At 50.8% G+C, this 18,598-nt stretch overlaps 7 protein-coding genes across 7 annotated transcripts; 4 read left to right on the top strand and 3 right to left on the bottom strand.

Moving 5' to 3' along the window:
- Positions 1–1,216: 1,216 nt before the first annotated feature.
- QC763_0073960 (uncharacterized protein) lies at positions 1,217–1,549 on the top strand (the record flags this gene model as incomplete). The annotated part of the gene is made up of 1 exon (XM_062906021.1): positions 1,217–1,549. The coding sequence occupies one exon, from the start codon at positions 1,217–1,219 to the stop codon at positions 1,547–1,549; it is 333 nt and encodes a 110-aa protein (XP_062764717.1).
- A 2,631-nt stretch (positions 1,550–4,180) lies between these two features.
- Positions 4,181–4,508, bottom strand: QC763_0073950 (uncharacterized protein; the record flags this gene model as incomplete). Its single annotated transcript, XM_062906020.1, has 2 exons — positions 4,181–4,365; positions 4,427–4,508. The coding sequence occupies 2 exons, from the start codon at positions 4,506–4,508 to the stop codon at positions 4,181–4,183; spliced, it is 267 nt and encodes an 88-aa protein (XP_062764716.1).
- Positions 4,509–4,921: 413 nt separating this feature from the next.
- Positions 4,922–7,024, bottom strand: QC763_506620 (uncharacterized protein; the record flags this gene model as incomplete). The annotated part of the gene is made up of 6 exons (XM_062913254.1): positions 6,167–7,024; positions 5,914–6,080; positions 5,769–5,832; positions 5,629–5,715; positions 5,110–5,577; positions 4,922–5,047 (listed from the first exon to the last, which is right to left on the bottom strand). Exons 1-6 carry the CDS (start codon positions 6,779–6,781, stop codon positions 4,922–4,924), a joined length of 1,527 nt encoding a protein of 508 aa, XP_062764715.1. The 5' UTR covers positions 6,782–7,024.
- A 1,185-nt stretch (positions 7,025–8,209) lies between these two features.
- On the top strand, positions 8,210–12,457 carry QC763_506640 (uncharacterized protein). Its single transcript, XM_062913255.1, has 6 exons — positions 8,210–9,194; positions 9,243–9,574; positions 9,639–9,766; positions 9,821–9,992; positions 10,073–12,314; positions 12,372–12,457. The coding sequence occupies exons 1-5, from the start codon at positions 8,501–8,503 to the stop codon at positions 10,520–10,522; spliced, it is 1,776 nt and encodes a 591-aa protein (XP_062764714.1). The 5' UTR covers positions 8,210–8,500; the 3' UTR covers positions 10,523–12,314; positions 12,372–12,457.
- Positions 10,601–12,476, bottom strand: QC763_506650 (uncharacterized protein; the record flags this gene model as incomplete). Its single annotated transcript, XM_062913256.1, has 3 exons — positions 12,145–12,476; positions 11,940–12,076; positions 10,601–11,869 (listed from the first exon to the last, which is right to left on the bottom strand). Exons 1-3 carry the CDS (start codon positions 12,314–12,316, stop codon positions 10,601–10,603), a joined length of 1,578 nt encoding a protein of 525 aa, XP_062764713.1. The 5' UTR covers positions 12,317–12,476.
- A 134-nt stretch (positions 12,477–12,610) lies between these two features.
- On the top strand, positions 12,611–14,822 carry QC763_506660 (uncharacterized protein). The gene is made up of 3 exons (XM_062913257.1): positions 12,611–13,213; positions 13,269–13,669; positions 13,727–14,822. Exons 1-3 carry the CDS (start codon positions 12,960–12,962, stop codon positions 14,674–14,676), a joined length of 1,605 nt encoding a protein of 534 aa, XP_062764712.1. The 5' UTR covers positions 12,611–12,959; the 3' UTR covers positions 14,677–14,822.
- Positions 14,823–15,177: 355 nt separating this feature from the next.
- QC763_506670 (uncharacterized protein) lies at positions 15,178–17,791 on the top strand. Its single transcript, XM_062913258.1, has 5 exons — positions 15,178–15,371; positions 15,430–16,267; positions 16,327–16,372; positions 16,426–16,631; positions 16,681–17,791. The coding sequence occupies exons 1-5, from the start codon at positions 15,280–15,282 to the stop codon at positions 17,530–17,532; spliced, it is 2,034 nt and encodes a 677-aa protein (XP_062764711.1). The 5' UTR covers positions 15,178–15,279; the 3' UTR covers positions 17,533–17,791.
- The last annotated feature ends 807 nt before the right edge of the window (positions 17,792–18,598 follow it).

Here is an 18,598-nt window from a genome sequence, read left to right as displayed (position 1 = left end):
GGTCGATAACACAAACCGGCACGTGTCTTCTCTGCAATGTCGATCTGGAGTTTCTGCATGAAGGAGATCAAGTGTTTCTCACGGCAGTAGATCGTGGAGGTGTAAGGCTGATAGGGGGCCAGCCTGGCCTGGGGTGAACGAACTTGGTTTGTCGCACAATTTGTCATCTTGACAACCACTGTCGCGATTTTGGATCGTGGGGGTGAGCGTGGGGGCTGAGCCTTCTGATGGCGACTGTTGATATTGGGTTGCTTTGTTTCGGAGTTCTTAACAACAAATGTCCAACTTGACAACTCAAGAGCCGTCACCAAAAATCAGGGGCTCATGTGGAGAGGTCTAGAACTCTTCTCGATCGCAACAACGCACGTGCCGAAGACTTCATGATTCACCATGGTGGCATAGTGAAAGACTGGGAATGACTAAGTAGCTGGGTTGATGCTGGCAAAATGGGTCAAAGCCATGGCCGCCACCACCAGGACCACGTTCTTGACAGTGCCTCACTGGAGCATCTTTAACAACACGTTCGTCCCAAGTCGAAGTAATGAGTCTGCTTCGCCAGAACCATCTCGATTCATGCCTTTCACTTGATCATCGCCGTATCGTAGACAAACTGCCTCCTCGTTTTCGGGGCATAATATTCGGTCTTTACGGTATTCGACTCTCAAGTGCACAAATAAGCGAGATCATGCAGCAGCATTCCGGCCCTCTCGAACCCCGTCAGAACTGTTTCACCCTGGCCCGGCCTCGGCACTCGAGACCCAGCTACCTGGTAGCTGCGCAAAGCGAAACGGCACACCCACGGCACGGCGCAGCGGGAGCATTCCTCAGAGTTCCATTCCGCCCACATTACTCCGCAAGAATAAGAGCGGGTCGAAGGTAGAGGTCACTGTCGAAGATCAAACCATGTCGTCGGCTGGCGATCCTGCAGTGGAGGTCGACCTTGAAGAGGTGGCCACTGGCAAACAAGAGTCCGAGGTTCCACACATTCCTGAACGTGGAGAAACACCTTGTCATTGCTGCTCGCCGCAATCCTACTTCTACCCGCAGGTGGCCCGCACTTTTCTCACATTTCCAGAATCAGCAACAGTGATAACTAAAGACTCTTCTTCGACTTGGACCTGAGCCATCTTGAACACTACTTTATACTCCCTCCTACGTCTCATAAAAGCACACCTACCAACCCACCACACCCAATTTGTCACACACCTCAGTCAAGATGGTTCAACGCGCCCTCAGTCACCGCCGCAGCAGCAACCGCACCCTAGAAATCGACGTCAGCTCCGCCGCCGCCGTCCCAACAACAACACCCGGCAGCACAGCCGGCTATGTCACCATCCCCATTCGCATCTCTTCTGTTAGGGGCCGGAGTGAATCCACCCTGCCATTGTCAAGACACCACCTCTCTCGGCGCTCAGACAGCGTCAGCACGACTACCTCTTCTGTGTCTTCGAGTTACAGGGAGACGAGGTATTTAAATCGGGAGAATATGGTGGAGGAGGCTGTTGTTGATGATGAGGTTGTTAAGAGGGAGAGCGAGGGGGTAAATTAGCGGACCGCGAGGAGGAATTAAATGACGGAGGAAGTGGGAGGGGGGGTTTGAGGTTGAATATTTGATACGACAGTTGTTTGGAGGGTTACGACGTACCTAACACATTGCACCATCGTTTGTACTGTCATACATTTTGACAGACATACGTCGGAGCACATTACACAAGCACAAATCCCTTCGTTTATATATCTGATTGGGGATTTGAGGCTGGTTTCCTCGGGCATGTTTCCCTGGTACTCATTTGGAGAATGGAGGAGGACGGCGGTATCTATGCCAGGGTCACAGATGCGGCTGTCGGTCTCGCCCACAAGTTGCGAGTAGCTGTCGAGCTAGGTAGAGGAAACAAACAATGATACACAATACAAAGAAGTACAAACAAAGCTCGTGTTCTCTCTCTTTCTCTCCTCTATCTATACACAACATCCCCTCCATCCCTCCAAGAACAACCCTTAGTTTCGTCCGAGTTTCTTCCCACTCCAAACCCCCGAACCCAAGAGCCTCAAAAATAACACGGCCCACGTTTAGCTCAAGAAGGAGCACATACACGTACTACCAAAGAGGGTTCTGACTCGAAACCTTGGCCTGTTTCACAACCCTCTTACAACCCCCAACCTGAATTCCATCCAGGAGAATCCCGTAGTATGTGCATTCGCGGTCCCACTCAGGATCCATACTTTCCTCGATAACCTCCTCAAACCTATAACGGTCATAACCCACGGCTCCAGCATTCCAAAACAGCTCATCCCGTAAGGATACCTCCAGATCGCAAAGAAGTGCAACTGTAAGCAGATAATCATTCTGACTGAACTTCTCATACGCCCTGATCAAGGGTGGTGAGTACCGCGGTATGATATACCTAAAATCTGCCACGCACGTCATCCCAATCTTCCACGCACGTCATCCCAATCTTCTTGCACCGCACTCCAATAATTGACTTCAAAAACCCCTTCAACCATAGACCCCCAAACCGAGCCTCAAGCTCGTCCTGCTCCCATGGCACCCGGCCCCCAACAGCCATGTCAAGGAATAATCCTAGTAGGATTATACCTGCACAGTTGTATCTCATGCAAGATCCAAGGGCGGTACGTATTAGCGTGTATAAAAGCGCCCCGGCCTAGGTAGACAGCAATCACTGGGGTGGTTTTGTAGAGAGAGGAGAAGGAGACTACTTGTTGGACGAGGGCTTCTCTGGAGAGGGTTTGGTCGATGGAGATGATGTCGAGGAAGAGGTATTGGATGTTTAGTCTTTTGGCTGATTGGATGACTCGGGCGATGTTTTTGGAGCCGCGGGTGGCGAGGTCGCCATTCCAGCGCCAGGAGAGGACGGCGACTTGGGAGGGGTTGGAGAGGGGGGGTTTGAGGAGTTTGAGGAGGAGGGGGGTGGGGCCTACGCCGATGCCGCTGTAGAGGTCTTCTTAGTTGAGCTTGTCGAAGACGAGTGCCTGGAATTTGAGGACTTCCATAGCCCAACAGAGACTGCCGCTCAATGAGCGATGTTGTGGTTTTTGGTAGTATTTGTGCTTGAGCAACAACCTGATTGTGAGCAAGAACTGTCCCGGAAATTGCTTTGGGATTCTTGCACAGTGTTCTTTCTGATACCTACCCTATGACGGAGCAGATATTGATAATGGTTGATGGCTGGTTACCATCCACATAACAGGAATTGATAGCCAGGTGTGCCTTAAGGATAAAAGAAACATTTGGAGTTGATAATTGGTTACACAGCCAATGATTGTACGTATCCAGACTGCAGTTAGTGATTGGTTTCTTGATGCATCCATTGTTCAGCTTTTACTCGCTGGCCTACCGAATCAGCTCTCGGCACCATGTAAATAAGAAACACAAAAGTCAGCTGAAACAATGTGCAGTTTTATAGAAGAGCTCCCTCACCACAAAATAGTGGATACATAAAAGTAAGTTAACCCATATTATATCATAAACTCTACTTTGAAAGGTAGACAATAGGCCTTTTAAATATTTCCGAAGGCCTCTTAACTGCTTTTGAAGGCCTGTTAACTATCTTTGAAGGCCTATAAACTATCTTTAAAGGCCTATGGACTACCTTCCAAGGCATGTTAACCTACTTTACTAGGTAGTGTCTCAATTATTTTATGGTAAGGGAGAAGAGACAATTCAAGACTGGTTCCTTAGGTGAAGCCCAAGACCAAGATTCGATACTGAGGTATAGTGTCGTCTTTGGGATCCAACACGCATGTAGCATGATCGATCTAATCTGGGTCAGAAGCAACGACAGTAGGGCATCCAGAATCCGACGCACTTAGCTCCGTGAAAATGAGGAGGGGTGGCTACGCATTGAGAATTAATTTATGTGAGGTTGCTCTAGTCGATGATCTTGATGCATGGAATGGCCGCTTCACACTTTGGAACATCTCGAAACAGTTATAATCATGGAAGCTGCGGTTAACAAAGGGGGGACAGAAAGGGGACAGCCCACAGACGTCAGGGGTGAATGAAGTAGAAGGTCAAAAGAAGGCCCTGACTAAGGACGGGAAAGGCTAGCATATATTTCCTGTCAAATCTCACGATACGTGGCCTCATTGTTCTGGTTGACCTTAACTATCACCGAAGTCTTCCCCCTCACTTCCCTGATATTCATAATCACTCCTCCATCTAAATAGGTACCCAAAGAGGTCTTTCATATCCCAGCTGGTTTGCCCTGAGGCGAACAATGTCGAAGAATATGTCCGCGATCTGCATAGCAGCAACGAGGTTGGGACCATTGTTCATGTCGCAGCCCAGACGCATGGCAATGATTATAACGCGTTGACGAATCATGTTTCTGATAAACGCCCATGCTGACATTAACCGGTTAGCTCATGTTTAAACAAAAAGTCTGAACGGATCATGTAGACGTACCAGGTTCTTCATCATCAAGCAAAGGTGGCTCCGGCTCGATAGCTGGGCGGCGCAAAAGGCGGTTGTGGATCTGGCGGAACATTAAGAATTTTGCTGGGTGCAGGTTCTTTGAGTAGGTGAGTTAGCTGGGATTCTTATATTTGAACAAATAAAAGACAAGTAATACATGCCTGAAATCTGGTGGTAGTTTCGATGCTCGGATACCCGAAAGTTGGGTTGTTGTCGCAATGGAGAGTGTGTTGTGGGCTGAGTGACAGATGGCTGATGGCTGGGACAGGCACCGCAAGAGCTTTGTTGTCGACGCCGACTTGGCGGGTCCAGGCAGTTGGACGATCCAGGCTCGCCCTGCACTCATAGGCTCGGCGACATCATCATAGGCTCCAGCGACATCATACAACCTTCCACTTCACTGGGACATGTACTTCGACTCAAAAAAGCATCTCATTTCACTTTGTTACTCAAAGGTTGCCTCCCTGAAAATCCCTGCAATCACGTTCAAATACAGCTCCAATCCGCCTCGGAAATCCTAACAAACATGTCGTCATGTAGTTTTGAAATGTAGGCCCTTTCTTTGACTGGGTTGTGGACATTCACAACCTGAAAGTCAAAGTGTCTCATCAACTATCGACCTTTGTCAGCAATCTCTCAAACATGTACGTCTTGATTGCCTCGGAAAGTCTTACCTCAAAAGCGGTCTTGTTCAACTCAATCAAGGCCACATTTTTACCCGCACATGTCCATCGGCCACCACCCCAAATTATCTCCAATGCTCGCATCATTCCTGTCTTCTGATCCGCCCGGCAGTCGAGGAAGCGCTCCGGCCGAAATATATCAGCATCCTCTCCAAAGATTTTCTTGTTGTGCGTCAACCCCAAAGTGTTGTGGCCAATATTTGTCCCACCAGGCAAGTAGTAGCCAGCAAGCGTATCGCCTCCCCTTGGAACTACTTTGTAATGGCCGAATGTGGCGGCGTTACCAATGCGGAAGGTTTCATACATGACGGCCTGCGTGTAAGGCAACTTCTGGGCCTCCTCGTTGGTGATCGGACTCGAGACCTTGCCCTGTTCGACGGCCTCTTTGATCTCCTTTTTGAACCGGGCATAGGCATGCGGCGTGGCCATGAGATAGAGCATGGACGACCGAATCGTGCTCTAGATCTCGTCAGCGCAATACACTTTCAAGCGCATGGGAGTTGGACCTACTGCCGTTGTATCATTACCTGCGAGGACAGCAAGGATGGCCTCTCCTTCGCATTCGCTTCTGGTCATGCCGTTGCGAATGAACCCGCCCTGCAGAGATACATCATTAGATACATCCATGACAGTCGGTAGCTGCTACTCACCATCATGTCTTTGGTGGGCTTTTCCTTGTTTTGAAACCGCTCTCGAATGGTTTCATTGACATGTCTATTTCGGTAGCGGCAATGTTAGACCTGATAGATTCATCCCGGTGGGGGTGATGCTTGGACATGAGACGAGATGACCTACTTCATAACGACCCCCAACCCAGATTTGTCACTGGTCTTTGGTCCGAACCAGCGCAAAAGTCCGTACTTTGGTATCATAATGTCCCGAAGGGCAGGGAGTTCAAGCCCCACTGACATCATAGGCAGAAGCTTGTCCATTGTCCCTATCCACCCTAGAACGTCCTCGCCCTGGTGAAATCATGGTTAGGTAAGTCAGGTCTCTGAGGGGTGACAGAACTTGGAAACTTCAAGCCCCGCTCAAAATCATTTCTCACCTCATCAAGATGACCCCACGGCTTTCCGAATACCAAACCCGAGATGACATCCATGGTGAAGCATCTTGACAGCTTGGCAAAGTCAATGGAGCGAAGCTCGTCGGGAGTGGAGAGATATTTCCGGCGGATGAGGTCGACCAGGCGGACAAGCTGAGCATCAACAGCCCTCTCCAGGCCACCTTCAGTTTCACGGCCAGCGTAGGGCCCTGCTGTCTTTGCCTTGAGTATGTCGTGAGCAGCAGTGTCCACTTGGGTTCCCATACTGTCAGTGTCGTGTGTGAACTTGGCGCCGGCGTACCAGACAGAACGCTTATATGTCGATCTGGCCGCCGAAATCTTGCGGAGAACATCCGGATCATTAGTGACAACCGTGCCGGGCGCTACGACCACGAGAGGACCGTATTCTCGGAAGTTGATATAGCGCGAGGACACCTGTTGTGTTACGATAGTATGGGCTTGCCACAAGAAGGAGAACTTGGCCAGCGTGGGCCCTGGAAGGTGGCGGAGACGATACCAAGCTGTGAAAGCCGTCACAACATACCAGATCACAAAGGATGCTGCCGCTAGTCCGAGGATGGTGCTGTTGCTCAGCTCTGCGTCGATAAGGAAGTCCATTGCGTTTGCAGTCGGCGGTGGTGTGAGACTTTGGATGGAGTTGCTCCGTCTGCGAGTAAAATCCAGACGTGAATGTCAGCTTCTTGTACCCTTATATTAATACTGCGGGGTGAGAACTGCTACTAGGATCAAAGCACAAAGGTCCGGAGATGGCCAAGCCGCATAGGTATTCTCATCGACATGATTTACATGTTACACGGTAGGTGATATCTCACAGAAGTATGAAGCATATAGTTTCATGCAGGCCCCCACTTCTGGAGCTCGCGACGCTCGTACAACAGAGCTTACGGCGTCTACAACGGCGTCTACAACGGCATATAATAGGTGAAGATTGCTAGTCGATATAGCGCTAATCATTCATTGGCGAAGCCGGTGTGAAATGGAATGAGGGAAAGGTGCATGCATTCCAGTCGTTGTGTTACATATATATCGTGATATTGGCATCTAGCTGCACGCCCAGCCTGCAGTCCATGCTTCCCCGTTCTTAACCGGCAGTTAAGCCGCTGGCATCAAGGTCGGGAAGGTGGGGTCAAGAGCGAGGCAACTCCCTCCCATCCCCAGCAACGAAACCCAACACACTAGCTACCTGCTCATTTTTTTTCTCTTGGGCGGAAGCACGTGTTAGCTATTGTGGGATTTGCAAAGGTTTGAACCGATGAGTCCTGGGGATCAACTTCACGGGTAGAAGGGGTACCACATCAGGCACAGATTACCTACATATTGTGTGTGTCTTACTCCCAAACGCCAATGAGTTCCCACGCTCAGCACCGAGGCCACGTATTTGCCTCTATCCTGTCTCATGGTCGAGAGTTGACATCACCTTTCCTTTTTGCAACATGAAAGGAGAAACATGGAGTGGACTGACCTCTCACTTGGTGGCAGGCGGTGTCACAGTCGTACAAGCAGGTTGAAATATAGAGCCTCAACGAATTGAGGAATCTGTGATGGCTGAGAAATGCTCATACGGATGACCCACTGCAGCATCAGCACTTAATATCTATGCATAAAATTTGGAACGCACCAAGTCACCGGCACACTTACCAGCAGAGCTCTGTCCAATTTTACAAGCCGTATGACTTGGCCATGTTGTTAGCAAGAGACTTGGCACAGTGGGGAGCAAGGTCCCTTGAACCACCATTCACATGGTTCTTTGCTGACAGGCTTGTACGGAGATCTGTTCTGCAAATAGGTCTATCCAAGATATTATGCCTGCTACTGTGATTCCAACCAAAATTTCTAGTTGATCTCGAGGACGAGTCCTCAGTCTTTCGCCGGTCAGACCTGAGGTTAGCTTTGACAGATCCGAGCCCAGTGAACCAGATGCAGCACCTTTGAACCAAACTATCTTTGGGGTTATCACATGCTGATTGTTGAAGAGGTGTGGCTTCTTCATCTATCCGAACTTGCATGAAACTGCCAGAGTTGATGTGTTGATCTGCCAAGATAACAGGGCCTTGCTGTTCACCCCCCACAGTTCGATGCCACATCACCTTCGAGATGACATCCATCAACAGAACATGGCCAATCACGCACTTGCTGACAATAGAACCAAGCTCGCCGGACGCAACGCTCACCTCAGCAACATGCAGGTGGAACCTGTATTTCCAATCTGCAAGATCGATCATCGGGGATGACACAGTAAAGCCGAGCGTGCCAAACGCCGCTCCGTTCCAGCGTGATGGCTTTCGAAAACACATATGAGTCCGCGGTCACACACACATGCCTCACTGCCATGTTCTACCTGAGTCTTCACACCTGTTGTCCTCTCCACAAACAGCCGTGATCATGGATCACCTCGTTCAACGACCCCTCTTCCCAACACCTGACAAGCTCGACCTTATCATCCCTTGCCTGCTGGCTTCTGCCACTGGCTTTCTCTCCCACACCCTCTACTTTATCCGCGGCTTTCACGATACCTCGGCACTGCGCATTTTTCTCGTCCACTTCACCACCTTCCTATGCCTAACAGCCTACTCAATCACTCAGCTCGGCGTTTTCCCCGGTCTTATCACCTCCACAGCCATTGCCCTTTCGTACCTGACCACCCTATTCACGAGCATAATCACCTACCGGCTCTTCTTCCACCCCCTCCGACACATACCAGGCCCGTTTCTCGCAAAAATAACAAAGCTATACGGTTTATACACCGCGCGCAATGGTCAAATGCACCTCGAGCAAACAAAACTCTTCAAAAAATATGGCAACTTTGTGCGCATCGCACCCAACGAGGTGTTTATGTTGAGTGTAGAGGGGATACAAAAGATTCATGCCAGAGACAGCGGATGCCGCAAGTTGAACGCGGGCATATACGATGTGATTCACTTCAAGGGGGCGCATAATCTCAACTCTGTGCTTACCAGGGAGGAGCATGGGCCGAGAAGGAAGATTTGGGAGAGGGCGTTTACCACCAAGGGTAAGTCTCTCGGTGTTGGTGGCAGGATGTGGGATTGACATGAAATAGCCCTCGCGATCCACGAGCCCAAAACACGAGAAGTCTGTCACCGATGGTTGAACAAGATTGCGAGCTTGAACGGTCAACCGATCAACACTTCGTTGTTCTCGCTGCTGATCCCGTTTGATCACATGGGCAAGGTTGGGTTCAGCTATGAGTTTAGGAGTATTGAAGCTGGGGAGGAGAACAGGATGCTGCATTTGCTGGAGAGCTTGTTTGGGCAGTTTGGACGAACGGGGGAGCTTTGCTGGCCGTTGAGCATTGCTAAGGATCTGAACTTGGGAAAGGAGTCGGCGGAGTTTGATCGGTTGACAATGGAGATGGCTGATCGGAGGGCTGCGGTGAGTTTGTCTTGGCAGTGATTGATCTTCGACTGGCGTTACTGACAAAAGTGCGTGACAACAGGAAGAAGACAGCAACAAAGGGGACATCCTGCAGCACTTTTTGGATGACATGAGATCAGAGAAGCCGATTGCCTTTTTCAACAAGAATATCTTTTATTCAGACTCGGCTTTGGTCTTGATTGGGGCTACGTAAGTTTCTTTCAGCCTCATATCGTTCTTTCCAGTCAACTAACCTCTGCTCAGTGACACCATCGGCGTGGTGCTTTCATATCTCTTCTACCACCTCGCCCGCCATCGAGTCTATCAGGATCTCCTTCATTCCCACATCAAGAAGGTCTACGGCGAGACTATCCCAGAGGAATTCACAGACCGAGACCTCTCCAAGATCCCGCTTCTGGATGCACTTATTAATGAGGTGTGTCCACACAGTCCCGTCTGGCTTGCTGGTGACCGGCTGGTCCCTCTGTTACCTTTGCACTAACACAAGCGCTGCAGACGATGAGGCTAGACAACCCCGTGGCCAATAACGGACCGAGACTTACACCACCTGAGGGGATCACCGTGGACGGCATTCACATTCCAGGCGGTGTAGCTGTTCGAGTGCCGGGATACGCGCTTCATCGAAGCGAAGAGTTTTACCTGGCGCCTGAAGAGTTCAAACCGGAGAGATGGTTGGATCAAGCAAAGTTTGTAAAGGACCGTGAGGCGTTCATTCCGTGGTTGGTTGGACCAAACAATTGTGTTGGAAAGAGAATGGGCATGGCCGTTGTTCGACTTGTATTGGCCTACACCGTCTACAGCTACACCTGGAACTCTGCGCCGGGTGAGGACGGAAAGAGGATCTACTCGGAGTCGAAGGACAACTTGATCTTGAAGGCTGGGACGTTCAACGCCGTGTTCACACCAAGAGAACCTGGAGGGCTGAGCTCTGTTCCGAGGCAGTGATCGACACCTGGCCGATACAAGTCAAACACATGATACTGGACGGTACCTACGTAGCTCGATATTTACCGTTTACTGATTCTACAAAGCTCCCTTCCCCATAATCTTCTCAACCGGTTCCAGAATTCTTGTCATGCTCTTCTCAGCCGGCAACGCATCAACCCAGTTGCCATGAATCTGCCCCTTTATCCTGAAGGGCAACTGAACCACCGCCACCGGGTTCCCAAAGTCCCTTGTATCCAACACCACCAAATCACTCCTGTTGACATCCATCCTCTGAATCATCCCCAGCACCCAACCATCACCCTCCGGTGCATCCTTTGTCTTGGGCACAAAGATTGGCTCCTCCACTGTGCACCCCTGGCCAGGATCAAACATATCAACCTTCCCACTGGGCTTGTCAAGCATAACGTATGCATGCAGACCGATAGGCAGAATTGGCGGGATAGGTTTCTGCTTCCCTGGGGGGATAACAGGACAGAAAAGCTTGTCGTAGGGCTTTGTCAAGAAGCGCTCATCAACCCTGGCCATTTCTCCAGGCATATTCAAGATCACAGCAGGGTCAACAACGCGAGTGTTGGTTGGTTTGGTGAGGTCGATCTCCCACCTGACGTAATCAGCCTGGAAGTCTCCAAATGGCTTGTCAGTTGGCGGGCCAAAGACAGGAAAAAGGTTATAGCGGATCCGCGAGCTCTCAAAATAGAGCCTCACGTCACCGTTCTCGGCTGTTTCCTCCCACGACCCGGCTGTGTGAAGAAGGACGGCATGATCCGAGTGGTAGACTCTGGTCTCTCCCGTCTTCCATCCAGCAGGAAGGTCGTTGGGGTGTCGAGGGACAACGACGAATGTTGCTGGGAGGTCCTTGCTGTAGATCCAGTGCTGACCACCCTTCTTCATGTGGTCTACGTCAGTTTTGTAGGGCCACAGAACCAGGATGATGAAGTTGGCGGTGAGAGCACAGTCGTGGATGAATGCGGGCCACGGGCTCTTGATCCACTGCTCATCGTGAATTGCTCCTTGCTCGTCGAGGGCGTAGATGACGACGTCGTCTGTGCCGAGGCCCTTCGCTTCGTAACCGAACACAACTAGCTCTCTTGTATACGGGTCAACTTTGGGATGGGCAGAGAATGTCAAGCCTGGGGAGTTGAAGGGGTCGTAGGTGATTGTTTCGAGCGTGTCGGGGTGGACTTGATAGGGCTGCGCGGATTCTTTGAGGGCGAGAAGCTTTCCAGCCCAGTAGACGAGGTTGGTGTTGGCGGTGCTGTCCACAGCTGCGCGGACACAGGGATGATGTGTGAAAGGATTACGATACAATCCGAATAAGCGCTTGTTGGCTTGACGCTCCAGCCTCTGTGTGAATGCGACACGTCAGCCAACTGACCACGGAGCGAACAGAGAGCAGGTATGCAACTGGACTTACGAGGCGTTCAGTGTCGACGTAGCGGATCTTTAGATCGACCCGGCCATCTTTGATGCGCAGGGCACATACGTTCCCGTCACCTTCTATAGGTGCATTGCCTTCTTGGAGGGGGTAAAATGGGTCAACCATAATGCGGTCTGTATGAGCACTCTCGTCAGCGTGTGTTTCTTTGACAGAAAGAGACAGCAAACACTGGGCAACTTACAGAAGGTTCCGTTGAGCTCCTTGGGGATCTCGCCGAACACCACTAGATCGGTCACCTCACCCTCGAAGCGTCCCACGATGCCGTGCTCAAAGGGAGACCTGACGCTGGACCATGATGAATGCAGCCCAAAGAACCCATTTGGGCCCTTGGGGTTAGGTGGTGGGAGGAGCATAATAGCAACAGTCAGCAAGAAAGAAAAACGATGATGAATGATGAATGAAGCATACCTTAGGTGCCTTGAGGTCTTTGGTCATCAATATATGCATCGACACGAGCCTCTCTGTTTGAATAACTTGGGTTGATATCAACTCGCTGTGGCTGTGGGGATCATCATTTGACCCAGGCGCATTTCCAAACAGCTCGGAAATCAAGCCCCACTGTATTCCGAAATTCCGTGATTCCGATTAGTTTGTGAGACGGCCCTCCCCCGCGATCTACAAGCTAGGTTCCAAACAGCTTCGATTCTCCACACCTTACCCCAGCCTCTGAGCCTCTATTCCCAATCCCGCGAATCAAAACACCAGCAATTTGTTATCAAGTTTCCGACGTCACAGGCTTCTCGATGGCAACCTCATGGAGATTGTCTTTCGGAGCGGCCACGTTCCACATCCCATGATGATTTCCATGGATGCCAGCGTCGTGATGGAAGGGGACGCATGACCAAGATGGAGAACATGGACCTGTCCGAGGTTCCGAGAACCTAGAACTCCATGCTTTTGGATTCAATATGTACCTGTTGAATCCTTCACCCAACACAGAAGCTGGTGGCTTTTTCAACTTGATCTCTTCAACTTTGCATCCATAACAACGTCACCATGCAACTGGAGAAATTTCTTACCGCCGCCGAGGCTATCGTGGGCTCCGACAATGTGTCGAGAGAGCCAACCTCTGGTGCCCCAGAGGGCCTGGATGGGAGTGTCGCCTACGGTGATCCATTCCCCTTGTCTCGGCCGCACCGCCCTGGGCCAGCAGTTCGTCCCGAAACGGTTGACCAAGTGCGTGAGCTTGTCCGGGCGGCGAACAGGTTCGAGGTACCCATGTGGACAGTGTCGAGGGGAAAGAATCTTGGGTAAGTCGTTCAACTGGGCCTGCTTTCCCACTCGTTCTAACGCATTACCGTCTAGATATGGCGGCTCTGCCCCAGTCGTAGACCGCAACGTTATCCTCGATTTGCACCGAATGAACAAGATCATCGAGATTAACGAAGAATATGCCTACGCCATCGTGGAGCCTGGCGTGACATTCATACAATTATACGAAGAGATCAAGAAGCGCAAGCTCAACCTCTGGATCTCTGTCCCGGCCATTGGATGGGGTTCCGTGGTTGGAAATACCTTGGAGCGAGGTATTGGTTACACGCAGGATGCTGCCCATTACAAGCACCAGTGCGGCATGGAGGTCGTCCTCCCTGATGGTGATTTGCTGCGAACTGGTATGGGTGTTGTGGAGGACAGCAAGGTGTGGCCGCTGTATTCAGGGGGCTTTGGGCCCGGGTTGGATGGTCTGTTCTTCCAGTCAAATTATGGTACGTTTCCCTTGGCGAGGCCACCTCTGACGTGATGGCTGACGGAGGAAACGGTAGGCATTGTCACGAAGATGGGGATTCAATTCTCCCCTGCCCCTGAAGCCTACACTAGAATCCTCGTCGAAGTCCCCGAGGAACAAGATTTGGCGCCGCTGGTTGGCACCATGACTGACCTGATGCGCCGGCGCATTGTGGCCAACCCTCCACAGCTGTATGGCAGGATGACTCTGATCATCGGTGCAGCGCGTCGCGACCCCGAGATTGCCAAAATCTTGGGCGAGCACGGCAACTTTGCACGTCACATCCCTCAGGAGCTTATCAGCAAGGTTTCCACCATCCTGGGATTGCCAGCCTGGTGTGCAGGTTTCGCTCTCTATGGTCCCCCAGAAGCCCAGGCGGGCCTTTTGGAGGCTGTCAAGCGGCGCTTCAAGCAGGTCAAGGGCGCAAAGGTTACACATGAGACTTTTAATGCTGTGCCTGGCGAGTATCTCAGAAGCGAGGATGTCACACAAGACTTCCTCCCTCAGAGCGGAGTTCCTTCCATCAATCATGCTTTGGCCTTCTCGTCAAAAGAGGACGGTCTCTGGCACAACTGCTACTCCCCTGTCCTACCACCCTCGGGCCGCGAGCTGTACGAGTGGTACGTCAGGGCCAAGAAGATCACCGAGGATCACGATCTTAATTTCCTTGCCGATTTCCACGTCTTCGACAGATACATCATAAGCATTAACTTGATCATGTTCCATCCCTCAGCCAAGGCCCGACTGCACGATGTCCAATACGCTCTCATGGAGGACTCCAAGAAGCTGGGTTATTTGGAGTACCGCACCCACGTCAGCTTCATGGATGCTACGGCAGCTCACCAGACGTTTAATAACGGTGCATTTGGGAGATTTACCACCATGTTGAAGGATACTATTGATCCCAACGGAATTTTGAGTCCAGGGAAGCAGGGTATTTGGAACTCGACGGCGAAGTTGGCAAGACTGGGGCTTGAGGAGAAGTAGGTGGTTTGGGGTTGTGGTAGGATTTGGATGTTTGTGTTTTATCTCTACTTTTAGCTTAGTTGATGAGTTCTTGAATTTGTCCAAACTCTGGTAAAAGAACGGAATTCCTGGATGCGTGATAACGATCAATGTACACCTTTTAAGAAGCAGATGGCCTCTTCACTATCTTTTATTCAGTCCTGTTATCTTTCGAGGTATGATTCATGACTTTGGCCCACAGCTTGAACGCCACAGGATTGCGGTTGCCAAGGTAGGTACTCGGACTCCTCACACCCCCGAAACGGCGCCAGCTGGAAGATCATTGCCGCAAAGTGGGGATTGGTACCTGTCAAATTGTATATGGGGTCCAAAAAAGGTGTCAATTGTTATGTTGTAAGATGGTGTGTTGCCCGGGTGGCTGGAAAAGGCCAAACCCAGTAGCTCAGGTCCCACTGCCAAGATATTAATTCCTTAACAGTGGGCCTCATTGACTATTCTGACACTACCCCACACACTCGACGACAAATATCTACTTACTCAAAACAACTTGTGCTTTCTCTCCAAGTCCCGATTTATTTCCATATCTACGAACGAATCAACCTGGAACTAAAGAACGTTGCAAACATGGCCGGGACACCTACAACCACCACCGCCACCACCATAACCCCTCGTCCTGCTACACGATTCAAGAGAGAAAAGTACTCAAGTATTGCGTGGTCTGTTGTTTTACAATAATAGCACACCGAAGGACGTGGCAGCTAATGGGTCTTATAGTGAGGAGTGCCGAGGCCGCAAGCTCAAGTGTCGAATTACAGTTCCTGGCTGCTGTGATCGTTGTCGAGCTCAGGGCCTACAATGTCGAATCACTCGCCCACAGAGAGGCCTGAGAAGCCAACTGCGTCCTATACCAGCTCCCACCAACGTCAGCCAAAACGATGACCCCATCGCACGGTTTCGCCAGTTGGAACATGAGCTCAATATTCTGCGTCACCAGGTTGCTCAGTTGACCTCATTCCATCAGAACCAAAGCCCCAGCCCACCGGCACAGCAGTCTCATGCTTCTGGATACTCTGAGGAAGCAAAACCTTTCAGTATCTCTCAAGTTCGGACTCGGGTTGAGCCACATTTTGTGGGCATGACACGGCCCACTTTCACCCTCAACATTGCCAAGGCTTCTCTAGAACTGATGGGGGTTGTTGTGGACAACGATAATGCTCATCTGGAGCTAGCACCATCACCGCCACAACAAGATGCATGCTCAGTCGCCGGAAATGATCCATTGCTGCGCCTTGCTCTCCCAGAAATACAGCGCCTTTATGCTGTCTTTCAGGATGAAATAGCCTCGTCATACCCTGCCTTTTACTGTCGGGATGTGGCGGCAAAAATACCAGACATCGTTGATCGGCTATCAGGGGTTTCTCATCAGGATGATGCCGCGCGCGTCCAGAAGGAGACTCAATTTCTCAAAGTAGCCGTTGCGACAGCTCTTGTTTTAGAAAGAACTGGGAGCAAGTTGGCAATGGACCTTTACACATCGGTCGAGCATGAGACTGGCAAGATGTATGCCCATCCTCAGGTAGAGCTCATCGAGATTCGAACGGCGGCTATCATGGTGAGAGTGAGCCTTTGCGTTAAGATTGGATAATTCCGGGGACTGATATTGAGGGGAAGGCAACGTACCACTTTTATTGTGACGAAGAGCTCTACGCCTGGCGCAGTGAGTTGCCTGATGATATGAGAAAATAATGGGCGTGCTGACAGTACCCTAAGCTCTGGGCATTGCAGCTAGAATGGTACTAGAGATGGGCTTGCATCGACGGCAGAGTTTGATCACGAACTTTCTTGACCCGGCAGATCGAGAAGATGCTTTGGTTGTTTTCTGGTCTGTTTATTGCCTTGACCGTCGATGGAGCTTAGGTACTGGCCTGTCTTTTGCCATAGTTGACCGTGATGTTGACCCTGAGCTTCCTGATCTGGTTTGCATGCCACCCCCTCTGCAAGTTCGTTTGCTAACACAGGTCTTAGCCAGCACATCAAGTCTACCTTCGTTCGCTTGTCGACTATGCTCGCCTCTGCTCCAAGGTCTGGGAAGCCCTCCCCCAGTTCGGCAGCACATCAACCTCCGCATCTCCCGCGCTGATTCTTGATCAGCAAATCCAAGACTGGGTTTGCGGCATACCCTCCCCGTTCAGGCTGTCTTCTCACTTTTATCCCCCCATAAACCCGCCCACCCTTGACCTCGACTACCCCACCCTGACGCCCTCAAGAGCTGCACGCAACGTCCGCTCAATGATGCATCTTCGCGGCAACCATCTGCGGTCCCTAGTAAACCGCCACCATGTCCTCACCAGCAGCGCCATTGCCGCCAACCCTCCCCAAGCGCGCCTTGTCGTCCAAATAGCAAGGGATTCTATCCAGGTCATTGTCACGCTGAGTAGAGAAACCGACATCTACGCGCGGCAACAGCCGGCTTATAACCACTACCTCATATCGGCGCTCGCCATAGTCCTCCTCGCTACTTGCCATGCACCAGAATTATTCGCCGCCGCCTGTTGTCAAGACATTGCCGACGCCGTCAACCTTGTCAGGGGCTTCTCCGAGACCAGCATCGCGGGCTATCGGTTATGGAAGAGCATGTGCGGGATTGTCTCGGCGGTTTCAGCACTGGGCTTGGGATATCACCACGCCGAGCAGCAGGCACATCACAGTGGAGATGAACATCAGATGCCACGGCCGTTTCCACAGCCACCGCATCAAATGGATGCCGATAACGAGATGAGGGACTTTTTCGATTCTAGCTTTTACAACCCAGAGGCGGCGCCACCTGACATGTCCCATGTTGGAATGGATTTGATGGGTCTGTTTGATGCGTTTTGACACGGGAATAGCTTGGGGACCGGTCAGGACTTTTCGCATGATCATGGGTCGATGGACGAGGTTATAGCATTACTGGTGTCAAGTGGAGAAGTTAGGCCGGAGAATGATCATGTATCAAGGTATTTTCTGGGCTTGATATGAAGAAGAGTTGAGAGCTCGATACAGGAGGCCTCTGCCAAGGAAAAGTTGGCGTTGCGAGCAGTATTGGGCCACTAACTGTGGATAAGGTCAGCCATCATATGAGTCTTACTGCGTCGGGCTTCGAAGTTGACTTTGTACTCAGTGGATCCTCCGAGGTGCCAGGTAGGTGTATTGTGACCGTCTTCGCCGTATCTACTAGTTCTTTCGGAACTACACGCCTTATGATATTACAGCAGTAAACTACCGTAAAATAGAGCTTACAGGGCCCCATTTTTAACAATTTATGAACTATTCATTAATACTGTACATCTAAAGCATTCTACCTTATTATTTAATATATGTTGGGAAGGTAATAGGTTAACTTGGTGAGACTCTTAAGTGGTGCAAGCATCGGTCTGTTTTTCTCAATCCGGGGCGACACGCTGAGCTTACAGAGCCTTGCAAAGCGAGCATCTTCAATCTTGGAAATCACCAAAATCGGGCAAAAGCATCCACACCCATGGCAACACACCCAGGTAATCCAGTTCCTCGTGTGCAGCCAGCAATGACTAATCTATTCTGTCCAGGACTCCTAATAGCCACCGGGCAATTGATCGATTGACTGGCGCGGGTGATGGCTAGATGGTGGTTGTGGTCTGTGCAAGTGGAAGAACCTGGATCCTGTTGACCCCTGCGCGTGCATGGTGCGCAGGTATTGCGGCCCTAAAAGCAGGAGTTTTGTGATCAATGTCACATAGTAAATCACTGTGGCAAGACAAGAGAGACTTGGAGGACAGGAAAGCAGTCGTCAATGTTTCCAGGTTATCACTCGTATTATAACTGCACCTGGCTCTTTCTTTCGCATGCGGAACATCCCCTCCTTCCCACTCTCTTGTGTGTTGACTGTGTTGAGGGACGCACGGCCTTGCCACATACCTACCTAGAG

The sequence above is a fragment of the Podospora pseudopauciseta genome (assembly GCF_035222475.1).
Source record: "Podospora pseudopauciseta strain CBS 411.78 chromosome 5 map unlocalized CBS411.78m_5, whole genome shotgun sequence".
Classification (NCBI taxonomy): Eukaryota; Fungi; Ascomycota; class Sordariomycetes; order Sordariales; family Podosporaceae; genus Podospora; species Podospora pseudopauciseta.
This window is presented reverse-complemented; position numbering and strand designations above follow the sequence as displayed.

Coding starts and splice junctions, on each gene's coding strand:
- QC763_506640 (XM_062913255.1), top strand. CDS start 8,501: ATGCCTCACTGCCATGTTCTACCTGAGTCTTCACACCTGTTGTCCTCT. Junction 9,195..9,242: donor GAGGGCGTTTACCACCAAGG/GTAAGTCTCTCG, acceptor GACATGAAATAG/CCCTCGCGATCCACGAGCCC. Junction 9,767..9,820: donor TTGGTCTTGATTGGGGCTAC/GTAAGTTTCTTT, acceptor ACCTCTGCTCAG/TGACACCATCGGCGTGGTGC.
- QC763_506660 (XM_062913257.1), top strand. CDS start 12,960: ATGCAACTGGAGAAATTTCTTACCGCCGCCGAGGCTATCGTGGGCTCC. Junction 13,214..13,268: donor TCGAGGGGAAAGAATCTTGG/GTAAGTCGTTCA, acceptor ATTACCGTCTAG/ATATGGCGGCTCTGCCCCAG. Junction 13,670..13,726: donor GTTCTTCCAGTCAAATTATG/GTACGTTTCCCT, acceptor AGGAAACGGTAG/GCATTGTCACGAAGATGGGG.
- QC763_506670 (XM_062913258.1), top strand. CDS start 15,280: ATGGCCGGGACACCTACAACCACCACCGCCACCACCATAACCCCTCGT. Junction 15,372..15,429: donor AAGTACTCAAGTATTGCGTG/GTCTGTTGTTTT, acceptor TGGGTCTTATAG/TGAGGAGTGCCGAGGCCGCA. Junction 16,373..16,425: donor AGAGCTCTACGCCTGGCGCA/GTGAGTTGCCTG, acceptor CAGTACCCTAAG/CTCTGGGCATTGCAGCTAGA.